Here is a 25,953-nt window from a genome sequence, read left to right as displayed (position 1 = left end):
ATATGAAACATCTTGAAATTAACTGAGACACTTCCAATGGAACAATGGTGAAACAAATAGACATCTAGAAGATCTAATTTCAACAGAGATGCAGCGAGAGAAAATATTTTTAGTTGCTTTAATGCTGAGCGTTAGATTAGAAGATAAATACCATTCTCATGCCAAATATAGATATTCTGTCATCTAGAAACAAAAAAAGGGTACAAATAACCAGCCTGGCTCGCTGCCTGGTGGTTTAGTTCGTTGTGAATGTAATCAGTTTTGCTGTTTTTATTTGATGATAAACTTGATAAACTTGTTGGTTGCTGATACAATGATGGTATCGATTTTCTTTTTTAAATCCTCTGCTAAACAGCAAATACAGGTTTTACTGAAAATGCTGAACTACACCTTTGGAAAGCTGACAAATCAGTACTTAATAATGCTTCGTCACAGAAAAATGTCAGTCACAGTTGTTGATGTGCAGAATTGTTTACGATGCACCAATAGCACAAGAGATGTTAGGAGGAAAGATATGACAAAATCTCTGATGGTCAGACTTGCATAGTCTCATTGCATATCATCATAGTAACAGAAACCTGTCCACACTTGCCTTAGCCACAGATCTTGATGCCAACAATTTACCAAAACCTCTTTCAAGTCACAACCGTCTTTCCCATGTGGAAGCTCAAAGCTGCACTGCTCTATTGGAAACAGGCCACAATCTCCAGATACATCACATTCACCTGCTGCACTGAACAGTTCTGTTGATGGAGCCTTGGCAGGTGACCAATTTCTGTTGAAGTATTTAACTACAGTGTTGGGAAATCCAAGCTTATTACGTGACAGAAAAACACAAACATATTAGGTGTAACTTGCCGAGGTAGCTTTACAATGCATTGCACAAGCACAAGCGCTTGTGAGGTAACATTTAAGTACGTATAGTGTCAACATTAGCAGTTGGAGAGGATGCGTCCAAGATGAAACTGTGAAATAATCCATTCCTCCGCTACAGGTTCTACCGTGTCTACTCTTTACATTGACTTATACTCATTTTCTTCACCCTTATCATAATCAAAACTTCTACCAATCCTAACCAACCCATCAAACCAAAATCTAATCATTTGCATTATGTCGACTTGCTTTTTGTTCCCATAAAGTAAATGAGACTATCAAAGTGAGATTCACGCCACCACATGAGTGCAGGGTTCCTCTGCATTTTTCCATTTCAAAATTACCTACTTGAGACTAATTTCTAGACCTTTTAAATATAGATTTTTTTTAGCCCATATCTGACATTTAGGTACAAAAAGATAGATGTTTATTATGTAAATGAAATGAAATCCAACTTATGCTGCAAAACATTTGCTACAATATTGTAGCTGTAGATACAACAGCTCATGCAGACTTTTATTCAAGCCGCAATTCTACAACAGTGAGCAACAAAGAACAGCAACATCTCTGCCAAAAATGTTATTAGCAATATTTCAAAGTGAAACAATTTCTAAAGTGCAGCCTTGTTTATTCACTTTATAACATAAAAGACCTGTGGTTTTCCTTAAAGAGAAATTATTTACTCTTTTTGGTAAATACGTCACTGCCAATCAAACAAGTAATAAATGCTAAGATAAACGCAGTATTTGGTTATTTGTAGTGCAATGTATAGATACAATTAAAGGATATTGTTGCATTTTCATTCAAACATAATTTGATGTACAATGTCTAGATTTGCTGCACTTAAATGGTGAACTTTTTGGCTGCGCTGGTTGTTTGCTCCAAATGCTACAAACACTCTGCTTGTATGATTGATTTCTATTTAGAAATTTAGAATTTTTGATTTTACAAAACAAAGTAGAAAAATATCGTATTCTTCAGGTGTTCAGGGAGGCAGACACCGCCTCTACTTTTAAGATTAAACTTTTAACTTTCAAGCAAGCCTGGAAACGACCAAACTCAAATGCCATGTGTTTTCCATCCTGCATAGGAACCATGTGAGTAATCCAAGTACACATACACACATGCCATCCACACAATCACAAGTTCTTAAGCTGTGACTTCATCAGGCAGAAGCAAGTATGACAAGATATTTTCCCTGGTGTTACAGGAAAGGCAATGTGTTGAGGCAGGTGAGGTGTGTGTGTCTGCCAGGCCGGTGTGATTCAGCGATGAAATAACTACATTTACATGTACACTCCTGCCTCTGTTCCTAACCTCACCCTTTCTGCATAATTGAACAATTAACCCATTCATGCAACCAGGGGTGATATTGGCAAAACAAAATCTATCAAACATGATAAGAGATACAAATCAAGACTTTTGTTTTTACCTTCTGCTTGTCGTCTTCTTCTGGTTCTTCTTCCTCCCTCTCCGTCTCCTTCTCCTCCTTCTCCTCCTTCTCCTCTTCCTCCACCTCAACAGAGATGAGCTCTTCCACCTTTGGCTTCTCCTCCTCCTCCTCCTCTTCCTCCTCCTCCTCAGCTTCCACCTCTTCCTCCTTTGCCTCCTCCTGAGCTGGTGTGGGTTCGGGGCTGTCAGGCTTTTCCACCTGCTCTGATAGGTTGTATTCCTGAGATGTGACAGCCATGGGCACCAGCATCTCCTCCTCCTTCTCCTCCTCCTTCTCTTTATCCACAAGATCAACTGCCCAACTATAGGTAGTATTTTCTGGTTTCACCTGTGAGCCCCTTTTCCTTGGCTTGACTGAAAAATCATCAAAATCCACCTCAAACTGAGGCTTTTTCACAGAGAAGTCATCATAAACAACATCTATTAGACTCCCTGTGGGCTCGTACATTTTTGTTGAGGGGGAATATGGTGCTTTTGACGTCTGAGCCAAATCTTCAGAGTCAAAACTGATTAGACTTTGCTCTTCTTGGTCCACCGCCAACTTTGGTTCCCTGCTGGTCAACTCGAGTTCTTCTCTTTTTCTCTCCTCCTCTATTCTGAACTTCTCTTTAAGTTCATCTGCTTGCTTTCTTTCCAGTTCCTCTCGCATCTTCCTCTCCAGCTCCTCCAATCTTTCTTTCTCGATTTGTCTCTTTCTCTCTTCCTCCCTTTGTTTTTCCATTTGTCTCATTCTCTCCATTTCTTCCTCTTGTTCCTGCTGCATTTTCCTCTCAAGCTCCCTTCTTTTTCTCTCCTCTTCCTCCTGTCTCTGTCTTTCCCTCATCCTCTCTTCCTCTTCCAGCCTCCGTCGACTCTCCCTCTCCTCAGCCTCCTTTCTTAATCTTTCTTTCTCCCTCTCTTCTTTCTGCTTTTCCCGCTCTCTTTCCTCCTCTTTCTGTCTCTGCAACATCAGCTCCATCTCTTTCTCCCTCTCCTTGTCTCCTTCTTCTACTTCCAACCTCTCTGTCTTCTTCACCCATTCTTTCTCCCACTCCTCCTCTCTTTGTTTCTCTTTATTCATTTCCTCCTCTACCAGTTTCCTCGCCAGTCGGTGCTCTTCTTGTTCATGAATCAGCCTCTCCTCGTTTTCTCTCAGCCGCTCTCTCTCTCTTTCCTCCCTCATCTTCTCCTCTTTTCTCTTCTCCTCCTTCAGCCTCTCCTTTTCCCTCTCCTCCTCCTCCTCCTCCTCTTGTTTAAGTCTCTCCTCCTCCTGCTTTGCCCTCTCTCTTTCCTCCTCTCTCTGTCTCTCCAACATTGCCTCCATCTGCCTCTCCCTTTCCATCTCTTCTTCCCTCGCTCTCTTCATTTGTCTTTCCTCTTCTTCTAAACGTTCTCTCTCCCACTCCTCCTTTCTCCGTCTCTCCATCTCCTCCTGCCTCAGCGCCTCTCTCTGTTTCTCCTCTTCCCGAAGCCGAAGCTCTTCCCTCTGTCTTGCTCTTTCCTTCTCCCTTTCCTCTTCTTCACGTTTCTGCTCCTCTTCTAACTGAAGCTTCGCCTGTTCGTGCTCCTCTGCTCTTCGTCTTTTTTCAAATTCCAGATGTTTCAGTCTTTCCTCTTCTTCTTCTTCTCGTTGGCTCTCATCATCCTTGCTCTGAAAAATTCCTACTCTTTTATAGACAGGCACTGAAACGGGGACAGAAACGGGGACGTCCTCATCTGTTTCATCGTCACGAGCCTCTTCTTCTTCTTCTGAACTGGAGTCAGACGCTGAGCCCAGGATAAGTGGAGGCCCTCCATCATCTCTCTCCACGATACCGAAGCGAACAGAGCGACGTTTGACGTTGTTCCTCTTTAGTGCGGGTTCAGCGCTTTCACTCGCGGCTGAGTCGCCCTCATGGTTGGAAGCTTGGCTTGCAGATGGGCTACGACTACGTGGCTGGACATCACCTTTTGATGATTTGTTTTGCTCTCCTGGCGTCTCTGTCGGGCTTTCTACTGATTTATCCTCGGTCAGATTGTCTTTCGATGTTTCCAGTGGGGTCTCTGTTGGTTGTCCAGCAGATGACACCTTTGAAAGTGGATCCACAGGCAGAGAAGGTGACGTCTCTACTGCAGGATGCTCAACAGTTGGGATTTGGGGGGCTTTCTCGGCTGCTGGAGCAGCTGCAGGTTCAGAGCTGCAGAAGAGATATCAATCACAGTCATTAATTGTGAAAAACAGAGTTTAATGATGATGCTTGCTTTAAAAAATGTTTTACAGATTCATGGCAGCACCTAGGCATGTCTCAACACACCCAAGCTAATCCGATCGCAGTGTGGTAATGTTAGAAGTTTGAAAGTTAACATTAGAAGACTGATAATACCCTGTTTGTACGACCTAATGCAAAGCAGCCTGCAGTTTGTTAGCTTAGCTTAGCATAAAGACTGAAAGCTGGGAGAAATGGCTACCCAAGGAGCACCTTGTGAAAGCCTTACTAAGTAACACAGAAACGTAACAAAGATCACAAACAGTTTTACATAGAGTTGTGTGATACAACTATTTCTTATTCAAATCAGTGACTTCTAGGGACTCTCTACTGGTCCAAGAAATAGTCCAGCATGTAACATATCATATCATTAACATCATACAGACATAAGCATGGTATCAGTGTTGACCAAGAGTTAGAAAGTAAATTAACGAAAAATGCTAATTTCTTCCTTTAAAATGTCCGTTTTTCACCCAATTAGCAAAACTTCTTAAAAACGTATCTCTTTCGTAACTAGTCATTCAAATAGCTTTGACTCCATTTACACACTGTTAACAGTTTTCATACAAGACAGTGTATCTTTAGCACATACAGAAGTAGTTCCACTGAAAACTACTGGCAGTAACAACTGTCTCCGAAACACCAAGGACAAGGCTGTTGAAGTGTTGTGAGGAACATTGTAGCAACAGAAATCTAACACATAATTGTCTGAACATCATCCAAACTACCTGTGAGTGGTTAAATATGTAAGTGGGGTAACAGAAGAAAAATAGCTAAACTGACCCTTTAATCGTTTGTGCGTACTTGTGTAGTAAATTGGACATCTAATCTCTATATCCACACTCTGCAGTGCCCTAGTTTGCACTCTTATCTAACCTCAGTTATTTAAGGACAGAAATCTGGCCGCAATATTGATATTGCAAGCACCATTGTTCATTTACCGCACCCCTGCTATCAAGACACATGAAACATGGAAGGAAAAAAAAGATGATGCTTGAAGCTTTCCTGCCTCAACAGTTCGAGACTTGCAATCTCTTCCTGACAGAAACTGGAAGCTGCCACACAAAACACTAAAAGAGTCTTCTTTTCTGCAAAGACACCATATGACACATGCAGCCTAGAGATCCTTCCCACACTGGGGTTCAAATAGTATATGCCTGATTATATTTTTAAATCCCAGCTCCAGTTAAGAAAAGAAAAATAACCCACGTGCATGAAAATATGAGAGAGGAAAAACCGCATAATCCGAATTCACTTTAAAGGATTAGTAATAATAACATTAACAGCCTGAAAAGATTGGTCAAAAGTGAATTTTTAAAAAGTTGCCCGTAATAGCCAATCATAATATGTGTCACAACTTTAAAATAAACCTCTTGATTGATTACACTTGCAAGATAATGTGCCTTTGCTTTTACTCATGTCTAGTCCTGTCACCAAACACAACTGATGAACTCACCTCTTGGAGCGAGATCGGGGTGCAACCTGAGGCTTCTTCTCTGTCTTTGGCCCCTCAGAGCTTGATTCTGTTGCCCAGTTTTTGATTCGTTCCTTCACGCCTCCTGTGCCGTTTATTATTTCTGGCTCCTCTCTCTTCGTCATGATCTCCGGCCTCGACGACGAGTCAAACAGAAGACTGATTCTGCGTTTTATACTGCCTCCTCCGTGATAATCCTCCGACGGTCCTCCTTCGTCACTCTCCCTGTTCGATGGCTCTGGTATTGCCTGGTTCTGCTCTGGTTGGGAAGATGCTGGCTTTTTTGACTCATCCTTAGTGTTGGTTGTAGAGATGGGTTTTGTTGGTTTAATGGGTTGGGGGGGCAGAGACAGACCACCTGACTCAAACCTGGAGGTGAGCTCCATGGACAGGCGTTTCCTCGTGCTGCCCCTTCCATGTGTTGGAATGGCTGCAGAGGACCCATCGTTTCCTGACTCCTCAAGCTTTTGGACAAGAGATGATGGAGTTTCTTCTTCCTTTTTTCTGTCTGTCTGCTCTGAGTTAGTGACGATATCTGCAGATGCTTTGTGGTTCGTTTGGAGGACATTGTCTTTCTGGACTGGCTCAGGTTTGGGTGTCGGCTTGTGAGTGGTTTGTGAGACTGGATCTGATTTTTCTGCACTGGAATCAAGAGTATCCTCTTCTCGGAGGCCTGCTTCACTTACTTTGGTTGTTTTTGGTAGAGTTTTGGGGGGTGCACTCTCAGAGCTCGGTTTGGGGTCTGAGGCGGAAGTTGGTTTAGTTACAGTATCGACAGAGTCTTTGTGGTTTGTTTGGACGACATCGTCTGTCTGGACCGGCTCAGATTTGGGTGTCTCCTTAGATGGAGTGGTTTGTGAGACTGGATCTGATTTTTTTGCACTGGAATCAAGAGTACCCTCTTCCTCTAAGCCTGTTTTAGTTGATTTGGTTGTTTTTGGTAGAGTTTGGGGGGGCGTACTCTCAGAGCTTGGTTTGGGGTCTGAGGCGGAAGCTGGTTTAGTTACAATATCTACAGATTCTTTGTGGTTCGTTTGGACGACATCGTCTGTCTGGACTGGCTCAGATTTGGGTGTCTCCTTAGATGGAGTGATTTGTGAGACTGGATGTGATTTTTTTGCACTGGAATCAAGAGCACCCTTTTCCTGGAGGTCTGCTTCAGTTGTTTTGGTTGTTTTTGGTAGAGTATGGGGGGGCACACTAACAGATCTTGGTTTGGGGTCCAAGGTGGAAGCCAGTTGAGGCGGTTTTTGAACAGCGGTGGTCAAAGCTGTAGCCTCTGATTTTCCACTCTGGTCCGGTTTTGGCTTAAGTGCAGCGGGGATTGTCTTTGGAGCATGAATGGAGCGAATAGCGGTGGTCTTCTGCAGAGAGAAGGGCTTGGGAGTGAGCCGGGGTTTGGGAGCCAGAACTGGCTTGGGATTTGAGGCGCCTCCAGTCTGGGAGGCCTCAACGGAGCTCTCCATGAGTGAGTCCCTGATAGAGGAGGGCAAAAAAGAAGAAGACGTGTTTACATACAACAGGATACATATTTACATTGGAAAAACATTATAACGCTCAGACAAAGCCAGTTGGTTGCGTTGTCACAAGGACAGGTCTGGTTAGTCGGGATTTTTCAAAAGTGCATTACTACTGCGGGGGTAAAAAGAAAGTAATCAATCACACTGAACAAACACCAGCAACTCTGAAACGTTTTCCTGCTAGTCTCACTTCTTCCTCAAAGTGGTATTCACTGGGTTAACACTACGTATACTGCTGCAGATAAGTTCGCATGATAACATTTACAGATGTGAAGGGTTACACAGTTTGAAAAATTGAATTCGACAGTGGAAGCGAGCCGCCCTTCAGTGCTGTCACTTCACACTGCACTTAGGAGGTAAAACCGCTCAAATAGGACTCAAAACAGGCAGGTGGGAGGCTTCGTCAGAGACAGGCCCGATGAGTCATCACATGTACCTGCAACACGATCTACAGAAATGACAGCGTCTCATCAGATCTCTCCCTGAACTGAAACCACTGAAAGATAAACAAACTCCAACCGTCCCAAAGTTGTCAGGTGAGCAATCTGGGCCCACAAAAATGTCTTTCACTTAACGAGGAGCCAAACTTGTGAACCGTGTGAAATAAAGTAACACTATTTCCTAATCTGCTACACTAAATACCACAGGCATTGTACGCAGCGTGTCATCTGGTTTGGCCTGTAAGACCTTTGCACAAACCGGTAACTCCACGCCCCGCAGATTAATACTGTGCTACACTCACAGCATCAGCACTGTCATGGTATCAATCTGCAGCTGGTTTTGCATGGACTGTTTTGATTCCAAACAGTCAGTATGTGCACTTACACTCTTTTTTTGTGTGTGTGCATGATGTTGTTATTTTGCTACATTGCTTAAACACACATCACCTCTGGGCGTGCATGATATTGGGTAATGGGGATCAAAGCTGTGCACACCACCCAGCGAGGTTAAATAATGTGTCCTGTTTGTTTCATCCCCTAAATTCCTAAGAAACAAACACTGTCCAGCAGATAAAGCTGCAGCAGATGGACGAGGATTGCTTGTTTAATGGATTTCATGGGTGGCAGGAGTCAGTGAGAATCATTTTTGCAGCCGCAGCAGCACTTTGCTTGCAGGGTTTATCTTTATCTTTGTTTGCCTTTCGAGGCTGTTACCCTGCCAAGGCTAACGTTACACTGGCTGCCTTTCGATTTGGATGTTTAGGTTTTGTTCATTTAGTTCTTGTGCTTTGAGTGATGCTGGGAGGCAGCACTTAGTTTGGGTAATTAAGTCTCCAACAGCCAAACATCGCGATTAAATGACATTAGACAGTTAAATGGACATTTTCCCCTGTCTGTTTCATTTTGGGTTGTTAATAAGTTACTAGTAAACACGTCAACGATGAACTCCCAGTCGTTGAACCAGCACAGTGCCCTCTCAAAGTGGACAAAGACGGATAAATAAACGGAACTTTTCTTGTGAACCAAACTGTCTCTTCTGTAAGGAGACACTGTATGCGGATGTTCAGGATCTTTACAAAGCTCCGGGAAACCCTTACGACACAGTAATACGGATTGTGCACCTGCTGCTAAACTAAACATTTCCCATCATTACGATATCAACATTTCGTCTGTATGAAGTAGTTTTTTCTACCTTTAGTCTTCACGCAGTCATGCAGGTGGAGGAAGGATGGAAGCGGGAAGAAGTTACAAAAGAAAAAGTGCTCCTCAGGTTTCCGCGATCGTCTCGCCTGCTGAGCTGTTGTCAGACTGTGTGTGTGTGTGTGTGTGTGTGTGTGTGTGTGCGTGGTTTTTTTTTAAAGTCATTCACACCAACAAGACGTCAGGCGGCTCCTACGCCTAGCAGACACTCCCTCTGCCCGCCTCAGGTCGAGGCGCTCTGCTCCGCGTAAAGACGCGCAAACAAACACAAGTGAAGGCGCGCAACCGCGTCAAAATAAAGCACCACATGCGGCAGCAGTTAGTAGATCCTGAAGTAATGTTTACGGGTATGGTTTAATCACATCTGCTACACAAGACAGAGTGAGCTATTAAAGCACGGACAGGCATGTCATTTCAGTTTGGGTACTAAGGTTTGAGGACATCAGGTCTGACGAGCAACTCAATAAATAAAATAATATTAAAATAAAACTAATTAAAACAAATTATGTAAATGCATAAACTTTTTTTTTTTTTTAATGGAGCTTAAACCAATCTGTAAAGTGTTCAAACTGTATTAAAGATAACACAGCAGTATCTGTCGTGGATTTGTTTAACTGTTGTGCAGCAGAAATGTATTTCGCCAGCCATAGTACCAGCAAATAAACTAAAGTTAATGTAAGACAGCTTATTTATAAAGAACCTTTCACATGCAGAGGTTATTCAAAGTGATTTAGAAGAAAAAATGAGGTGGAAAAAGAAGATAAAATACAAAATACAGCAGGATAACATTAAAGTAATTAGATTTTCAAAAATTCAAATCATTGCACACATATTTTTACAGAATGATTATAACTGATTGACTAAAAAAAACAACAGAAAAACATAAATAAAAACATCCACTTTATAAAATAAAACTAAAGACTTAAAGGGAAATAAAGGACTGTCTTTAGCCTATTTATATTTGGGTAAAATCGAAGTTCCAAGGGGAGCTTGGTCAATGTAATGACTAAACATCATTTCACTGTGTCTGGTCTAAACTCTGGCTCCACCAATGGACTGGTCCCTGCAGATCTTAGGAATCCAATCCCTACAATTTTTTGGTTCCAGACCATACAGAGATTTTTTGGCAATAATTTGGGCCTTAAATACAATTCTGTGTTTAACTGGAAGCCAGTGCAGAATATCTATCAAAGAACTGAATTGAAATGTTTCCACCTCTTGATGTTTGTCAGTATTCTCGCAGTAGCATTTTGAATGAGATTCAGATGTCTAATGGTGTTATTAGAGAGGTCAGTAAACGATGCATTGCGGTTCACTCTAAAGGTAATAAAGGCATGAATGAGCTTTTCTAAATCTTGCTTGGACACAACGTCTCTCAGTTTCTCAAGACAAGACGTCAATGCAAATTCTTTTGTTTTTGTATTCCGCTTTAGTTCAGCCAGCACAAACTGTCAGTGTGACTGAACGACTGTAGCAAACATGAAAATGAGCTGCAGGATCCAAAGTCCAGGAATGAAACTTGTGTTGGTTTATAGCAGTCAATGCAAAGTGAGCATTGCTCTGAAAAGCGAGGCCTGTCTGTAAGGTCTACATATAAGTGGAGGAAATTTGAAAAATGGACTTAAGTGGGTCACTCTAAATTTACTAAAAGCAGAGCTGTGAAAATTTGGACAGGAAGTTCTCTGTAATTGTGTCTCACTTGACTGCAGTTTGCTGCTCAATGGACTGGATAAACAGGTTCTGACTGAGATGAAAAGCCACTTTACTGAGAGTGAAAAGGAATAGCTCCATGCAGCTGTCACTGCTTTAGGGACAGAGCCGAGGCTACCTGGGGCTTCTTCACAGCAGGAACTGCCCATCACTGCATTTGCATAACACCTGGGCCTTTACAGCATTAATTTGCGTTGCCTCAGAGCAGGAAACAACACACAAGTGAACTTTCAGCACAGCTGAGAAATAAAGGCTTCTTAGAGCTTTACTTCTTACATCATTTAGTTCAGTGTGTGTGTGACAGACTAAAGTCATACAGCATAGGCACAATATATCTAAACTGAATTTCTTAATCACAGAAGAAAAAGCCATACGTACTTTTTCACTAATTTCCAATCGTATAAACAATCCGGAAAGGAGTATTTTCATTTTATGTTACTTTATCCTCAATTTCAGCATGAAATGTAACAATTTGTGTATTTTCTGCTTCAATTTATGGTGAAAATGTCTTTATTTAGGTCAGGGAAATCAAAAATTCTGCATAATGTGTAAACTTTCTTTCATGTTTGATGTTCTAAATATTAAGGGGGACCTTTCCTCTGCATTACCTCTGAAATCCAAGCCTATGTCCACTGGTTTCATCTGACAGATTTAATAACTATATGGTTTCTTTGCAGGGTAAGAGTTTATATTGGCTATCTAACACTTTGCTGTATGTTTGTTTATGGTGGAAATGTCCTCATCTATCTACAAGAAAGTTAAGGAAACAGGTGACAAAAAAAAACCACATAGCTCATGCAGGCACCCTGATTTGCTTTCAAATATTTATTTCCTTGTAGGTCAACTTTTCTTCTTTAATATTATCACTGCTTGTGCAACACACATATTTGCTCTTTTGCCTCTTTTGTGTCTTCTGTTTGGGGAAGTAGCAAAGCTCTGTAAGTGTTCGGGCAGCACCTTTTCATGTCATTTTGACTCATTTACAACCCTCTGTACTTAAATAGCTCATATATGTTTCACGTTGAAAGTTTTTACACAATTTTGACAAATGTGATATGCTGAAGAAAAATCCCTCACTGTGTTAGAGGCATTGTTGTAGAAACTGGAGCCTGTATTGAGATTTTTTTTTTTTTTTTTTTAATTATCAGCATCAATTTTATAACCAATTCCTGATCAAATAAATGAATTTCTCATGCAGCTATGTCTTTCGATCTGGAGTCACCACTCTGTGGTCTCAAGCAATGCTGCCGACTACAGCACATCTGACTGGTTTGGTTTGTGTATATTTTCACTGCAAGATGTGTCGTTTTTACTACAAATGTATATCAGTTCAAAAACATTGGGAACCAGTCTCCTTTATCATTTATATTGGCCCTGAATAAAAATCACATTGGCTATCGCTACATTGTTAAGTGTCTATGATTAAATGTTATAGCAGTCCTTTACTTCTGTTATGTTTTATTTCTATCAAGGGGGACAGCATGCGTCCCTTCTTGACTTATAATCCTATCTGTGGCACAATAACAGTCATTTTATTTATCTATTCAGAGTTAGACGTCCTGTATTTCCGTCTTCTAGAGCTGAATGTCTATCTCCAGTAAACAGAAACCTCTAGGGAACCTTCAAGGTTCCCTTTAGGTTTGTGTTTACAGCAAATGCAACTTTCTCGTTACATTCTACAAAAGCCAACCATCTGGGAACCTTTGGGGAACATTCTCTGAAGGTTTCTGTGTGTTGACAACAAACTACAGCTTTCTTGTAAAAATTCTCCAAAAACCAACCTCAAGGAAACCTTTGGGGAACATTCCCTTAAGGTTCCTGTTTAGTGACAACAAACTGCAACAGTCTCGTAAAATTTACAACAGCCGAACATCAGGAAACCTTTAAGGAATATTCCCTAAAAGTCTCTGTTTTGTGATAACAAACTGCAACTTTCTCGTAAAATTCTACAACAGCCAACTATCAGGAAACCGTTAGGGAATGTTCCCTGAAGGTTCCCGTTTGTTGACAACAAACTATAACGTTCTTGTAAAATTCTACAACAGCCAAACATCAGGAAGGGTCCTGTTTTGTGACAACAACCAGCAACTTTCTTAGAAAATTCTACAGCAGCCAACCATCAGGGAACCTTTAGGGAATGTTCCCTGAAGGTTCCAGTTTGTTGACAACAAACTGCAACTTTCTTGTAAAAACTATCCAAAAACCAAGCTTCAGGAAACCTTTGAGGAAACCTTCAGCTTTCTGGTAAATTTCTACAAACGCCAACCTTCAGGGAGCCTTTGAGGAACGTTCTCTGAAGGTTCCATGAAGGTTCCTGTTTACTCGGTCGCCCCCTGCTGGACGCTTCGAGACACTCCTCTGGCTCGCTGAGCGAGTTGTCATGGCAACTGTACAGCATGTGCTCACAAAAACAAGAGCTTGACCGTTTCACCGACACTTCTACCGACACTCGACATCCACGACGCCATCTTCTTCCTCCTCCTCCTCCTCTTCTTCTTCTGCGGCTTCTTCGTCTCCCAGCTTTTACCGGGAAGGCAGGCGGGAGACAACAAACCGAGGAGCGTGAACGATGAGCGGAGCCAAAGCCCGCAGCGACGCGCCTGTTGCTGAAAATGTCTCCGGCGGCGGCGGCGGCGGCGGCGGCCACGGCACCGTGGCTCCTCCGCGGGACCGCAAGTCCGGCGGAGGCGTTCTGAAGAGGCTCAAGTCCCGGAGGAGCCAGGTGGACAGCAGGCCCGTGACGGAGGACGACCTGCGGAAACAGAGCGGACACATCACGCCGGAGGATGTGCTCGGACTGAGAGTAGCTACGCGAGGTTGGAGTGTCTCTGTTGCCTCTCGTTGTTGTTGTTGTTGTTGTTGTTGACGGTTTTAGCCTGAATTAGCTTAATTGAAAATACAGCAGTTTACGTCCAGCTGTGCTATGAAGACTTATCTGACTGTCATGTGAAAATTACAAAGCAAACAGGCCTGCATATTGGACAATACGAACAATTATGGGACTCAGCAGGAGTTTTGTGACATGACGTGGTGACTTTAGGTGACTTTAAGCCAACTCAAATCTCAGAGCAAGAATGTGACAGTGCAGGCCTTCAGGGTGGTCTGTTTGAAATGAGAAAAAGAAGTAACAGCAGAGCAGATTCCCTGTTTGTGTCATGGCCTACATTTAGTGCAACATATAAAATATATGAAATGGCACTAAATGTGAAGCTTCATTTCTTTAATCTGTGAGAATAACATCGTTTATCATCATCATTCAATTGTAAAGGCATAATCAGTGTTTTCAGTGTTTTCTTTGTTTTAAACAAAACATTCACAGCACTTTAACATATTGTCCCTCATTAGCAAATGTCTTCATAATATATTATTTTATTTCTCTTTGAACCTAATGTTGATTGTTGTGTTTTTCTGTTACGGTTGCAGGCTGGGGGATTTTTTATTTTGTGTGTACATATGTGCAGGGAAATGACAAATAAATCTTGACATAATGAAATATACTCTCATTGGCTTCTTGCATGTCTGTTCTCCCGTATAGCTCCGTCATGATACAGTAGCCTCACAGTTCCTCCCTATCTTATCTTATTTTTGTTGTTGTATACCTGCAGTCTATTAAGTGTACATATTGACTGCAATGGCTTGAAGATGATTTCAGTGTTTCTAACTCCTGTCATCTGTCTGTCATCGTTGCAGGCTACCTCTGTAAACCTGAGGACAATATTTATAACATCGACTTTGTACGCTTCAAGATCAGAGACCTGGAGACTGACACTGTCCTATTTGAGATTGCCAAACCACCACATACAGGTACTGCACATGAGCCCGCTCGTTGTCATGTTTTGTCTTTGTGTTTGTCCTGTAGAGCAAATGCAGCTGTGAAGTATGTGGTTGCTAAACACTTTAGAAAGAATGTATTGACCCTGCTGACAGCTGATCCTCACTGGCTTAAAATAAGCAGCTTGCTTGGTTTGTAGACATCCATCTCTGGATGTTTTGATTAAAAATAGTCCGCAGTATGAATCATGCAAAAACGTCTTCATCGTCTTCATGTTCACCTGTGGTTGTCAGATGATGATGAGGAGAACAGAGAGGCAGATGCCAGCGCAGGCCGATTTGTACGCTACCAGTTCACTCCAGCCTTCCTGCGGCTGAGGACTGTGGGAGCTACGTGAGTGACTCACACCTCATCAACACACACCTGACCTGTTTTATGCACAAACAATGAAAACAAACGCAGTGTTATCTTCTATCAGCTACACATTATTTTTATCTGTGCACCGACTTGAGCAATGTTAGACCAGACCCGCAGTTGTAACACCTTGATCACCTTTTTTTTTTTCTTTCTTTCTCTGTTCTATCAGGGTGGAATTCACGGTTGGGAATCGGCCTCTAAACAACTTCCGCATGATTGAGAGGCACTACTTCCACGATCACCTGCTGAAGAGCTTTGACTTTGACTTTGGCTTCTGTATCCCAAACAGCCGAAATACCTGTGAACATATCTATGAGTTCCCTCAGTTGTCTGAAAGCCTTGGTGAGTCATCTTTTCAAAACCATTATAGAACCTAAAAATGCCCAAACTCCCAGTCATGATTGTATCAAGGTGTACTGCTTGTAGCTTGGAAGGCATTTTGATATGCTTTTGTCAAATAATGACTGTCAAGGGAAGGACCACTTGCATTTACACATTAGTGTGCCATGTGCATACCAAAAGAACAGATCAGCAGTTCTTACTAATGATGTTTCCTGAAAAGGCATCTTTGATTCCTTCTGAGTCATGTGTCAAAGTGGAGCAAAAGTAACATTACATAAAATATTTATCAAGGATGTGGTGAGATGATCATTTTCAAGCGAGGCAAACCACATCAGTAACAAAAATCTTTAAATCTCTTATGCCAGCCGCATGGCTTTTGCAGTTTTGTTCAACACAGTCTGAGTCACTGGATGCAGACTGCAGGTATAAGCCAGCCACTGGCTACATTTCACATGCTTTCTTCTCCTCTTCTGCTGTCTACATTTTACCGTTTTCAAAATCAGCTTTGCTACGGGCAACAACAACAACCTCCGAGCAGCAACCTACGTGCTGCAAATTTCAAGTTTTCACAAAAGTTTGGATCGTTCAATAAAACAGCCCTGCTATTTTTTTTTCTCTATGAATTATCCATTTTAATGGCAGTGCTTAACTACCTGTTTGCAAATGCTCCATCAAAACAATTCCCCCATCACTATTTTGAATAAACACCGTCGGTGCCTCCTGTTCTTAGCCCTGCCCAAGACGATTGTTTGAAGAAATACAAATAAGCCAGAGCATTTTTCCACTATAGTAGAATAATGATGAGGTGTAGCCGGACCATTCTACACACTGCTGTGTCAGCCCTAGAGAATGGTCGGCTGAGACTATGTTCAACCTGACACTTTATGCTGTTAGTTAGATAACTAGATAGATAAAAGTATCACACAAAATCTTGCATTTTTATGAGACAGTGTGTCATAATGTAGACGTGTGTCGTGAACACCAAAACTTTTGAACAACACCTGATACTTACACCACTGGCTGCCACTGTAACGTAGATTGTCTGAATATGTTTTGGAACACGTTGCAGCATAAATGTACATAGTAATGAGGGGGGAATCATGGAACTGCCATAATTTTTTCGATTTTTAAGCCACTATACTTACAATACTATACCTGCAAGTCTTCCAACTCTCTCTCACACTGGCCATGAAGAAATCCTTCCTAGTGCAGCAGCATTGTAAAAGTTGGGGGACAAAATTGACAGTTTAGTCACAGTCTGGTTCTGTGTAAAAATGTACTCTAAAGTTCTGCCAAAGCTAATGTGAGGCTTCAATAGTCTGAATTGGCCAAATCAAGTGATTATCTAAACCCTGACAGTCTGTGGAGGTTTCTTGCCAGGGTTTTGTCCAAGCAACAAATCTACATGTGATTACCACAAAGTGCTTATCGGTTGTGGCGCAAGAAACAAAATGAGGGAATTTTGTGGGGGAAAAAAAGACCTAAACTTTGGAAGATACTGAGTTTAATTTGGCTCCTCAGGCTAACTTAGACAAATCTTCTGCATATGTCACTGTACGTAATGCACATTTGAATACTGTATTAAGACAGACTTTGAAAAAATCGGAACCAGCAGAGCTTCCCAAACATTGGAACATTTCTATGGCTTAGTCAGTACTGACCCAATTTTTAAAAATTAGTTTTAGTTTTTTATACAATTCTAAACAATTGTAATTGCATGCATGTTAAAAAACCGTTGCTGGCCCACTGACATGCGTGTGTTGTGTGTTTTGCAGTCCGTCAGATGGTGGAGTGTCCTTATGAGACCCGGTCAGACAGCTTCTACTTCGTGGAGAACAGACTGGTCATGCACAACAAGGCAGACTATGCTTATAACGGAGGACAGTGATATCTACTTGCTCACATACAAACACACACACACACACAATCGCTCATTTATTGCTATACATATACACCCATTCACGCACACTGCTCAGCATACATGCAGCTCAAACACTCGTACATGCATAAACAGCGAGTTGTTTGTAAGGTTGAATTGCCATTAATTGTAATCATTTTCATGGGATGTATTTTATATTGCTGGAGGTTAATATCCGTCTCTGACATACAAATAGGAAGCAGCTGTGAGAAAGAGGCTCAAAATTGGTTATTTTATCTGTTTTTAGTGATTGACAGATCTCTTTAATACCAAAAGAGGGCTCATAGCTAGTGGCCATGTAACACGTGTCTCAAGCAGACCAAATGGCTGCTAGATAGATGGTTAGTCTCCTCTTTGCAAAGTGTCCTACCACCCATTCAGCACACACACACATTTGCACACAGACACACACGCTCAATCCCCAAGTGACACACATAGTGTTTACGCAGTGTTTGTCAGAAGCAGCTGTTCTCAGAGCTACCGCCTCCACAATCCACTCCAGACAATATCGGGGGAGAAAGAGAGAATCCATCTACAAAAACACTCCTGTCAAACACACATGGTCACTCCTGCAGCCCCCTCCCCACCTCCCTCTCCTCCCTCGCTTTCATACCCAAAGAAACACATTCACAATAGTACTGTATAAGAGTTTGATCCAAGGCCTCTGAGATCATTACTGTTTTGTTTTTTTTTGTTTTGTTTTTTTGTCTATTATTTGCTTTTACAGTTTTGTCTGGTTGATAGCGACGTGAATACGAATCAGGTAACAGCTAACTCTAATGTAATCATGACCCTCTGCTGCGCGCAAACGAAAGATGGCATTTAGTGACCAGTCAAAAAGATAACCCTCATAAGTTCAGAGAGGAGCAGAAGTCATCAGATATCATGATGCATGTGATGATATAAATGAAGAAAAGGGGATTTTTTTAAAGCAAATTATTGAAGATTCAGTGTGGAGAAAAAAAAGAAAAGTAAATGTATTTGGGCTCCTGTATTTTAAAGTGACATCACACATTTTTCTTTCCCATCCAGGTTTACTTAGCTGTGCTTTTGAATCCTTACCTCATGACGCACGTCTGATAACATCAGAATGAAGTTGGAATATGTCTGGAAATTGAGTGATCTTTCCTCTAGCTAGATAGTGTACCTCCTCTTTGTACTTTGTAAACTTTGGTGTTCAGGGTTAAGGTGATGTTTGTAAAATATATACATATACATATATATATATATATATAGTTTGTAAAAAAAAAAAAAAAGCGAAATGAGAAAATAAATGTACATTTTGAGATACAAAACATGTGACATTTTCTTCATTTCTCGGGATGAAACAGTTGAAGGAAGTTGAGTGGATTTTGGCATGAAGACAAAAAAATCCCACATGTGGCCACTAGGAGGAGTTCTACCATAACGAAGTTCTAAATGAATGCCACTGGCTCCCTGTAGTTTAGTTGATTCATGTTTTATTAGGGAAAAGGATCCCATCGATGTTTTTTATTATTGTGCGAGGACATGTTGACATTAATCTCTGGTATTTGCTTAAAACTCCAGAAGAGGTCGTGATCTGATGTCTTAATATCTGTCTGTGGCTACGATTTCACTGCTGAGGCGACATAACACTGATAAAATCGTTTTAATTCCATGTCATTATTCTCTCTACAGGCCACATGTGATAAGTTAGCATAGCACGCAATAGATTTTAAAAATTTGTTCAGGATTGTTACACTTTGATCATCCATTTTTGGAGTCTTGTGGGATTTAAATCAAATCTCTGGCTGTTTATTCTTTCTCAGGCTGTTTCTCCCTATCTCTGTGTTCATCTCTTGATCTCTCTCAGCCTCTCTACAGTTTCCGTCTCTCTTTCCAGCTCCCATGCCCAAAATCTCATGGTCTCCTTTTCTGTTTCTCTCTCCACACCTATGCAGCTCTCACTTGCTCGCTCTCTCGCCCTGTTTTTTCCCTTTTCTTTCCTACTCTCTCACCTGGTAACCAGACCTCTGGAGAGGAGTGTTGAGTTTCCACTTTCCCAGAGAAGAGGACAATCTGAGCCACACAGAAACCCACAATGGACCCCCTCTGCTCTCTCCTCCCTTCACTCTGTCATTGCACAGCTGCACACACAGAAGCACACACTGAGATATGTAAGAATACATACACAATCTGCTTTCTATTACCTTCTTTCCTCCTCATTTGATTTCTTTTAGTATTCTTTGTGTGGCGTTTTCCTTCATCTTTCCCCTGACTAAACTCTCTCACTGTAATTCCTGCTTTCGTTCTTTCTCCCCATACCACTCGGTGTTCTCACACATTCATGAATTCTTTGTCAAGCAGTATCAATTTTCACCTTCATCTGTTCCTTGACTACACTCTTAATATACCTTGTAAGATTACATCAGATTGGTGAGATAATAGACGCTTAGAAAGCTGCAGACGGCCTGCTGGGGTCTCCCATCATCTTTAAATATTATTGTGAATCTTTGTTTTTTCAGCTGTGGCAGTGAAGCTATTCAAGCAGGATGTGGTAAGAAGTTTTCGATTTCTAGACACTATGGAGCAGCAGAATTTTGGTGTAAACAGAACACTAACGTGGTGAAAAGTGTTAGAAGGTGTTCATTCTCTGTTTTTTTTCACCAACCCCTGAGAAAAGTATCTGGGTCTTAGGTTTCTAAATGTTTCAATATGCAGTGGTGGAAAATGACTAAATTTAGTCTGATACTGTACTTCAGTAGAATTTTGAGATACTCTGCATGTTTTTTTTTTTCCATTTTATGCTTCTTATGTTTCCCCTCCACTACTTTTATTTGATAGCTTTAGGTGCTAGTGACATAAAAGGTGAAGCGTTTACACAGTGGGTCATATAAAAAGGTTTTAAAAATACAACACAATTTTTAAAGATTTCTGAAGGTTTCCATTTTTTTTGACCGAGGACATCTTACAAAAAGGACTTCAGATATGTAAGAGCAGTTAACAGCTACTTATGGGATTGTTAAGTATTGAAATGCGTCGATATCGCACCAAAAATTAGCAAAAAATTAAGAGAAAACTGACAACAGATTTGTGCATCAGAACTTTTTCTTCTTTTCTCTCTCTCTACAATTATGCCGCAACTCCTCTAGATCTATCTGCTGCTTCTGTATATAAAACTATAAAACAACTCACATCAGTGCCACCTGCAGCAGCTGTAAGAGTAACATGCTGCTGAAACTCTGATTGTTCACTATTAATGATCTAATATTGGCACATATAATAATATATAAGTCAGACAAACCAAACCAGTGCTTTCACTTTAATACTTTCATCACATTTTGCTGCTAATATTCATCTACTTTTACACAAGGAGGATTTTTCATGCCTTTAATGGAGCAGATTTCCACTGCTGTCGTGGCAAAAGATTTGATTACGTCTTCTACCGCCGACACTATGATAACCTGCAAGTATCTAACTTCAGCTTGAAAGAGCAGCGAAAGCAGTGGCCACGGGCTATAAAAGCAAAACACCGAGCTCAAAGACAATGAAACGCATTGAACTGTGTCATCACTATTTACTCTCTTTGTTTACAACAAATAACTTGATCCACTGTTTATCAGCATAAAAATATTGGTAAACACAGCTTTTATGGTAAATTTAGCAATGCAATAAACGTACAATTCAAAGTGCAGTACAGTTTTTGAAGAGTTTAAAGGAGATATTTCATGTATTTTCCAAAAGATGTTCAGTGACACAGCTAAACTAAGTTAATCCCATAATTCATCAGGAAAACCTTCAAACAAAACCTGCAGGTTCAAACGACATCAAAGACTTCACCCAACTTACAATCGTTTCCCCCTAAAACTAAAGTATTCCTTTAAATTGGTGCGAGTCACAAATGGTGAATGGTGTCATAAATCAATAAGCACAGCCTTCCATCAGGCTGTAGGGCCCGCACGCTGCAGCACACGAGCGTAGCAACTGTGTCGTACCAAACCATGTGTTGGTAAAACAAGAAAATCTCGATATATCCAGTTGGACTCTTTGCAATTAACATATGTGCCCATGCAGACACGCTCACAGTAATAAATACACACTCTTTCCAGGGATGATTTGTGCGTTCTCAGGCCTTCGCGGAATATATTTCAACAGTCAGTCGTGGATCGACACACACACACACGCACCGGAAACAACTGGACAGGTAGGATAAATCAAGCTCATTCACCCCTCCCCCCTTCACACACACACACACACACACACACACACGTATATCTTTGTAACTGGCTTCCCCATATATCCTGTTCGGTGAATCACACCACATTGAGATTAGGAGTGAGAAGCACTGGTTTATTGAGGTTCCCCTGAAACACGCTCACACATCTAGACCTACACACAGTCAGGGGGACGGTAGAGGGGAGGTGGTGGGGGGACAGTGGTCTCCTATAAATAGCAGCTAGGAATGGCGTTGATAGGTCCTGTGAAAAGAAATGGAGGGGGGGAGTGGAAAAAGGATTAAAAGAGATACAGGGACACACTGCAACTCCACTTGTTCGTGTGTGTGTGTGTGTCTGGAAGGTACTTTGAAGGCAGGTTGTATGGATTTCTCTCTTGATTCCCCCCAAAATAAAACCCCCTCCACCCACTCCTCCATTCTCTCTCTTACACACAGACTTTTTTTTTCTTCTCATTCTCACTCTTCCTTTCTTTTTTTTTCTTCCCCCCCACCCCTCCTCGTCTTTCTCCCGTCCTGCTCCGCGGCCCTGGTGTGAAACCCATCATGTGTTAACACTACATTACCCGCACAGAAGTGATGAGTCACCGCACAGTCGTCTCTTGTAAGTCAGCGCCACGATGGTCTCGGAGATGGTCGTGACTCCATCTGTATGTGTCATTATGTCATTTCCAGCTATTGCTCCGTGACATCATCTGTGCCCTGAGGAAGAGGTCAGGGCAGACATGAAGTACTGTAAACATGATAAAACATCATTTTATAAGTTAAAAAAAACAACTGATTGTCACAGCTACAGCGTCAACTAAGAAAAAAAAGAGGTTCTACATGTGTCACTTTTGAATAAACTTTTCATTTCAAACTGAGCAGACACTGTAATTTAATGTCATGCCTAGCAAAGCCGCGTAGATGTGACAAGAGATAACAGATAATTACTTATTTGTGAGTTAATAATGCACTCAGTACGGCGGTGATGGATAGACGGGCCTTTAACAAACTGTGATTCCCATACCAATTTCCATGGTGGCGAGCGCAGTATTGACAATCTGTCTTTAAGTGTTAGGTCTCTGCTGATTTGTAACCAGAAGCCTTTGTGCAGCTTCTGTGTTGTGTGTGTGTGTGTGTGTGTGTGTGAGTGTTGTTCCTGCATTCGTCCGCCCAGCAGTCTGTGTGGTATTACGGCACAGATTTCCGTCACACAGAAATAGTCGTGTGTCATCAAGGTAAACAGGCTTGCGGTGTGTTTGCGCTCACAGGAAGCCCACAGCCACCTTTGGAAGCTTCTCAGAGCTCTCAAGTCCAGTTTGTTTTGTGTGCGCACGATTAATAAAAGGTTAACTCAACCCTCAGTCAACTGTTGAAGAGGCATGAAAATCTCCCCCGCAATCTCTTCCTTCCTCTGCCTTTCTCTCCTCCCTTTGTCTCTCTCCCTTTGCCACACCTTCCCCTGGGGGATGCAGGGATTGTGATTGGAGAATGGAGGTGGGGCTCCTGGCACAGTCACAGGTGTGCTTGTTTCCTCCCTTCTCCTCTCTCATGTAATGATTTCTTCAGCCCCGCCACCTGCCAGGTGGGAAAAACACCCACAGCAAATGGAGCGCTTTAAAATGCCCTCCTGGCTTCCGCTTTAAAGGAGCTGCTTGTTCAAACATTCCATTTTTTTTATCCTTTTTTTTTTTTTTTCCCATTATCCATTGACTGCGTTTGATTCAATGGAGTCTTCCTGGAACAACTTGTTGCTTGTTTACATTTTGCATCGCATTCAAATGATGGCTTCTGGCTCTAAAAACTGTTGCTGCGGCTGAAGAGCCAATAGAGACACTTTTTCAGATGATCAGAAGTTGGCTTTCAGACTCTTTTTTTTTTCTTCTTCTCTTCCCCCCTCTCAGCTCTCTTTCAAACTGCCTCGAGGGTGGTAGGGAGCAGGTCCCAGGCCCTGACAGGTCAGAGGTCGCTCCCGGACAAAAGCTTCCCACTCTGGGTCAGCTGTGGTCAAGGAAACAAAAAGCGACCAAGACCTGGAGTGGACAAACTGCTGCAGTGTCTTAAGGTGGCAGCAACACAGAGAGATGGAAACAGGGTAGAGAGAGTGAAGGCACAAATGAGAAGTGCAATGAGTGCACAGAAAACCTTTCTCACATACTGACCCGCCCACCCACACACACACACACACAAGCACACACACAAGTTGTGTAAATTTTGCTTTCACACATACTTTACAAGATTTTCAAATCTGCCAAAACCATTGCTTTAAGCTTACAAAACGAGTCAAACTTTTTTTTTTCAACCTGCAAAAAAGAAGAAAATCTCTGTTTCTCACCAATCCACTTCACGTCTTATATTTGTTGGGTTTTAATTAATAATCTAATAATGCCACCTAAGTTTGCTGTAATCTATCCATATCATTTCGTGTTGCTCCAACTTGTTCCTCCCCCTCCCCCATCCTGCTGTCTTTTCTCCTCTCTTTTTTTTTATTCAGTGCCATTGATCATGCATGCAGAAATTCAGCACGCCCAACCATGGCTCCAGCCAGGATAGGTTAGCTAGAGCAAGGCCCTGTCCTACATACTGTTCTCTCTCTCGCTATGGTCCACCAGGCCACAGTCACACCCTCCCCCTGACCTGCCTCTGCTCACTGACTTCCACAACTGCCAAACACACAAACACCCTGCGGCCCATCGCACAACCAGCCCATGCACAGATCATCATGTGCTGCTGGGAACTTCAGCTCATCACGGCTGATCACTTTTAGTAAGGTGCAGACAGAACTTTTTTCACTCTCTCTTGCTACGTACATATAAGAGGTGGTGTGATTTTATTACACTGTTCAGATTTACAGAAGATTGATTGAACTCAGCTGGATTTGTTTTATCTATTCCCCCCCAAAAAATGCACCCAAAAACAACATGAATTATGCTGTTAGCTTTCCTTGTATCTCATGAGTTTGGCAAGTGCATTTCACACAACTTTGTGAGCGCTTCACTTGTTTCATTTTTGCAGCATGATGAAGCTGCTCAGCTGACCAGGCTCGCCCCGGCCAAGAGAATGGTTGACTTAGAGGTAAAGCTGCTAATCTGCCACTTAGCTGGTTAGGACGGCCCGTCACATGGGGAGAACAGAGAAGGGGACTGGGTAAGATCAGGTTTGAACTGTGGCTGGGTAATTGGATGAAGGATATACAGGGGTGATCACAGCTGTTTTAGATGAGATGGATCAGGATAGAAGCTGGGCAGAAGGAACAGGTGGGCTGAGGGTTGACTCAGGCACGAATAATTGGTGGATGGGGCGTAAAGGGGTTGTTGCATGATGTTTTGAAAGACACTTCACAAACCGAACCACAAAACAGCCTCATATAATATCACATTACATCATATTAGGTCACTGATGACTCAGATCATGCCATATATATAAAATCAAATCACATTACATCTTGTCATCCCACTAATAGAGGAAGGAATCTTTCTGTGTGTCTTTTCTTTTTGTATCTCACAAACTGTACATCCGACTCACTTTAAATATAGCAGGTGTATCGCTGCAGACCTGGAAAAGTGCAGTGCAGAGTTTAATATAGATGGATGAGCGGTGGCTGTTTTGGGGGTCCTCAGTTGGCCTTTGGCTGCCTGCGGACGCAGCCTAAGTCGCCCCTGTTGCTTAGCAACCCCGACAAAGGCACATGTATGATGTCACGCGAAGACTGGCATCACATGCAGCCGCACAGATGACGTCACACTTCAGGTCTGTGAGGTCACAGAAGACATCCGAGTGGGCACGAGGTCTCACTGTACTGGACATGGTAGGCCTCTGGTACAAGTTTAGGCGACATCATGTGCATCAAAACACATTTAGTCGAATAAGATCAAAGTATGGCTCACATCATTGAGAAATCAAATCCTGCAACAGCACAGACAGAAAACAGAATTTCACTGACATGTGCAATCTGAAAACACGAGAGTGACTTCACAGCCAGCCGGCTGCCCTCACACAGTGTTGGGAGAAAGTATTCTGGTTACAGATGCCTCATTTCACCTGAGGCCGAACGTGGCACTACAGGATGACATCGTTTTCCATCATGTCGTCCTCCAGTCCAAAACCGGCTCATACATTTCAAGTGGAAGGACTAGCAATGAGGGCCAAGGTCTGGGGAAAAAAATATTTTAAAAAACTTATGCATATGTGATGGATTTTTTTTTTATTCCTGTCTGATTTCAGGTCTCCTTATTTATTTATTTTTTTTTTATTTATTTTTTAATTCTCTTCTTGTTGTGATGAAGCTGAACAGAGAAAGGCTTCTGTAGATCTCAAAATCATTCAATATGCTTTAATGGGCCATGCTGTTGAGATCAGCCAATGACAAGAACGGCGGGGAAACACTACAGAGAGAGAGAGAGAGAGAGAGAGAGAGAGAGAGAGAGAGAGAG

The 25,953-nt window shown here is 42.0% G+C and overlaps 2 protein-coding genes across 2 annotated transcripts; one reads left to right on the top strand and one right to left on the bottom strand.

Moving 5' to 3' along the window:
- Positions 1-635: 635 nt before the first annotated feature.
- LOC103366919 (inner centromere protein-like) lies at positions 636-9,312 on the bottom strand. The gene is made up of 5 exons (XM_008294785.1): positions 9,177-9,312; positions 6,007-7,500; positions 3,273-4,481; positions 2,390-3,149; positions 636-683 (listed from the first exon to the last, which is right to left on the bottom strand). Exons 2-5 carry the CDS (start codon positions 7,488-7,490, stop codon positions 636-638), a joined length of 3,501 nt encoding a protein of 1,166 aa, XP_008293007.1. The 5' UTR covers positions 7,491-7,500; positions 9,177-9,312.
- A 4,151-nt stretch (positions 9,313-13,463) lies between these two features.
- Positions 13,464-17,933, top strand: LOC103366904 (protein unc-119 homolog B-like). Its single transcript, XM_008294768.1, has 5 exons — positions 13,464-13,710; positions 14,585-14,698; positions 14,960-15,059; positions 15,253-15,425; positions 17,201-17,933. The coding sequence occupies exons 1-5, from the start codon at positions 13,464-13,466 to the stop codon at positions 17,311-17,313; spliced, it is 747 nt and encodes a 248-aa protein (XP_008292990.1). The 3' UTR covers positions 17,314-17,933.
- The last annotated feature ends 8,020 nt before the right edge of the window (positions 17,934-25,953 follow it).

Source organism: Stegastes partitus, unplaced genomic scaffold, assembly GCF_000690725.1.
Source record: "Stegastes partitus isolate 25-593 unplaced genomic scaffold, Stegastes_partitus-1.0.2 Scaffold993, whole genome shotgun sequence".
NCBI classification, from domain to species: Eukaryota; Metazoa; Chordata; class Actinopteri; family Pomacentridae; genus Stegastes; species Stegastes partitus.
Note: the sequence above shows the minus strand (reverse complement) of the source record. Positions and strands in the feature narration are given on the sequence as shown.

Excerpts from the sequence above, each read along its gene's own strand:
- LOC103366904 (XM_008294768.1), top strand. The coding sequence starts at position 13,464 with ATGAGCGGAGCCAAAGCCCGCAGCGACGCGCCTGTTGCTGAAAATGTC. Across the intron at positions 13,711-14,584 it reads ACTGAGAGTAGCTACGCGAG|GCTACCTCTGTAAACCTGAG; the intron begins GTTGGAGTGTCT and ends TCATCGTTGCAG. Across the intron at positions 15,426-17,200 it reads TCAGTTGTCTGAAAGCCTTG|TCCGTCAGATGGTGGAGTGT; the intron begins GTGAGTCATCTT and ends TGTGTTTTGCAG.
- LOC103366919 (XM_008294785.1), bottom strand. The coding sequence starts at position 7,490 with ATGGAGAGCTCCGTTGAGGCCTCCCAGACTGGAGGCGCCTCAAATCCC. Across the intron at positions 4,482-6,006 it reads CCCCGATCTCGCTCCAAGAG|CTCTGAACCTGCAGCTGCTC; the intron begins GTGAGTTCATCA and ends TCTCTTCTGCAG. Across the intron at positions 3,150-3,272 it reads GAGAAAGAGATGGAGCTGAT|GATGAGGGAAAGACAGAGAC; the intron begins GTTGCAGAGACA and ends AGAGGAAGAGAG.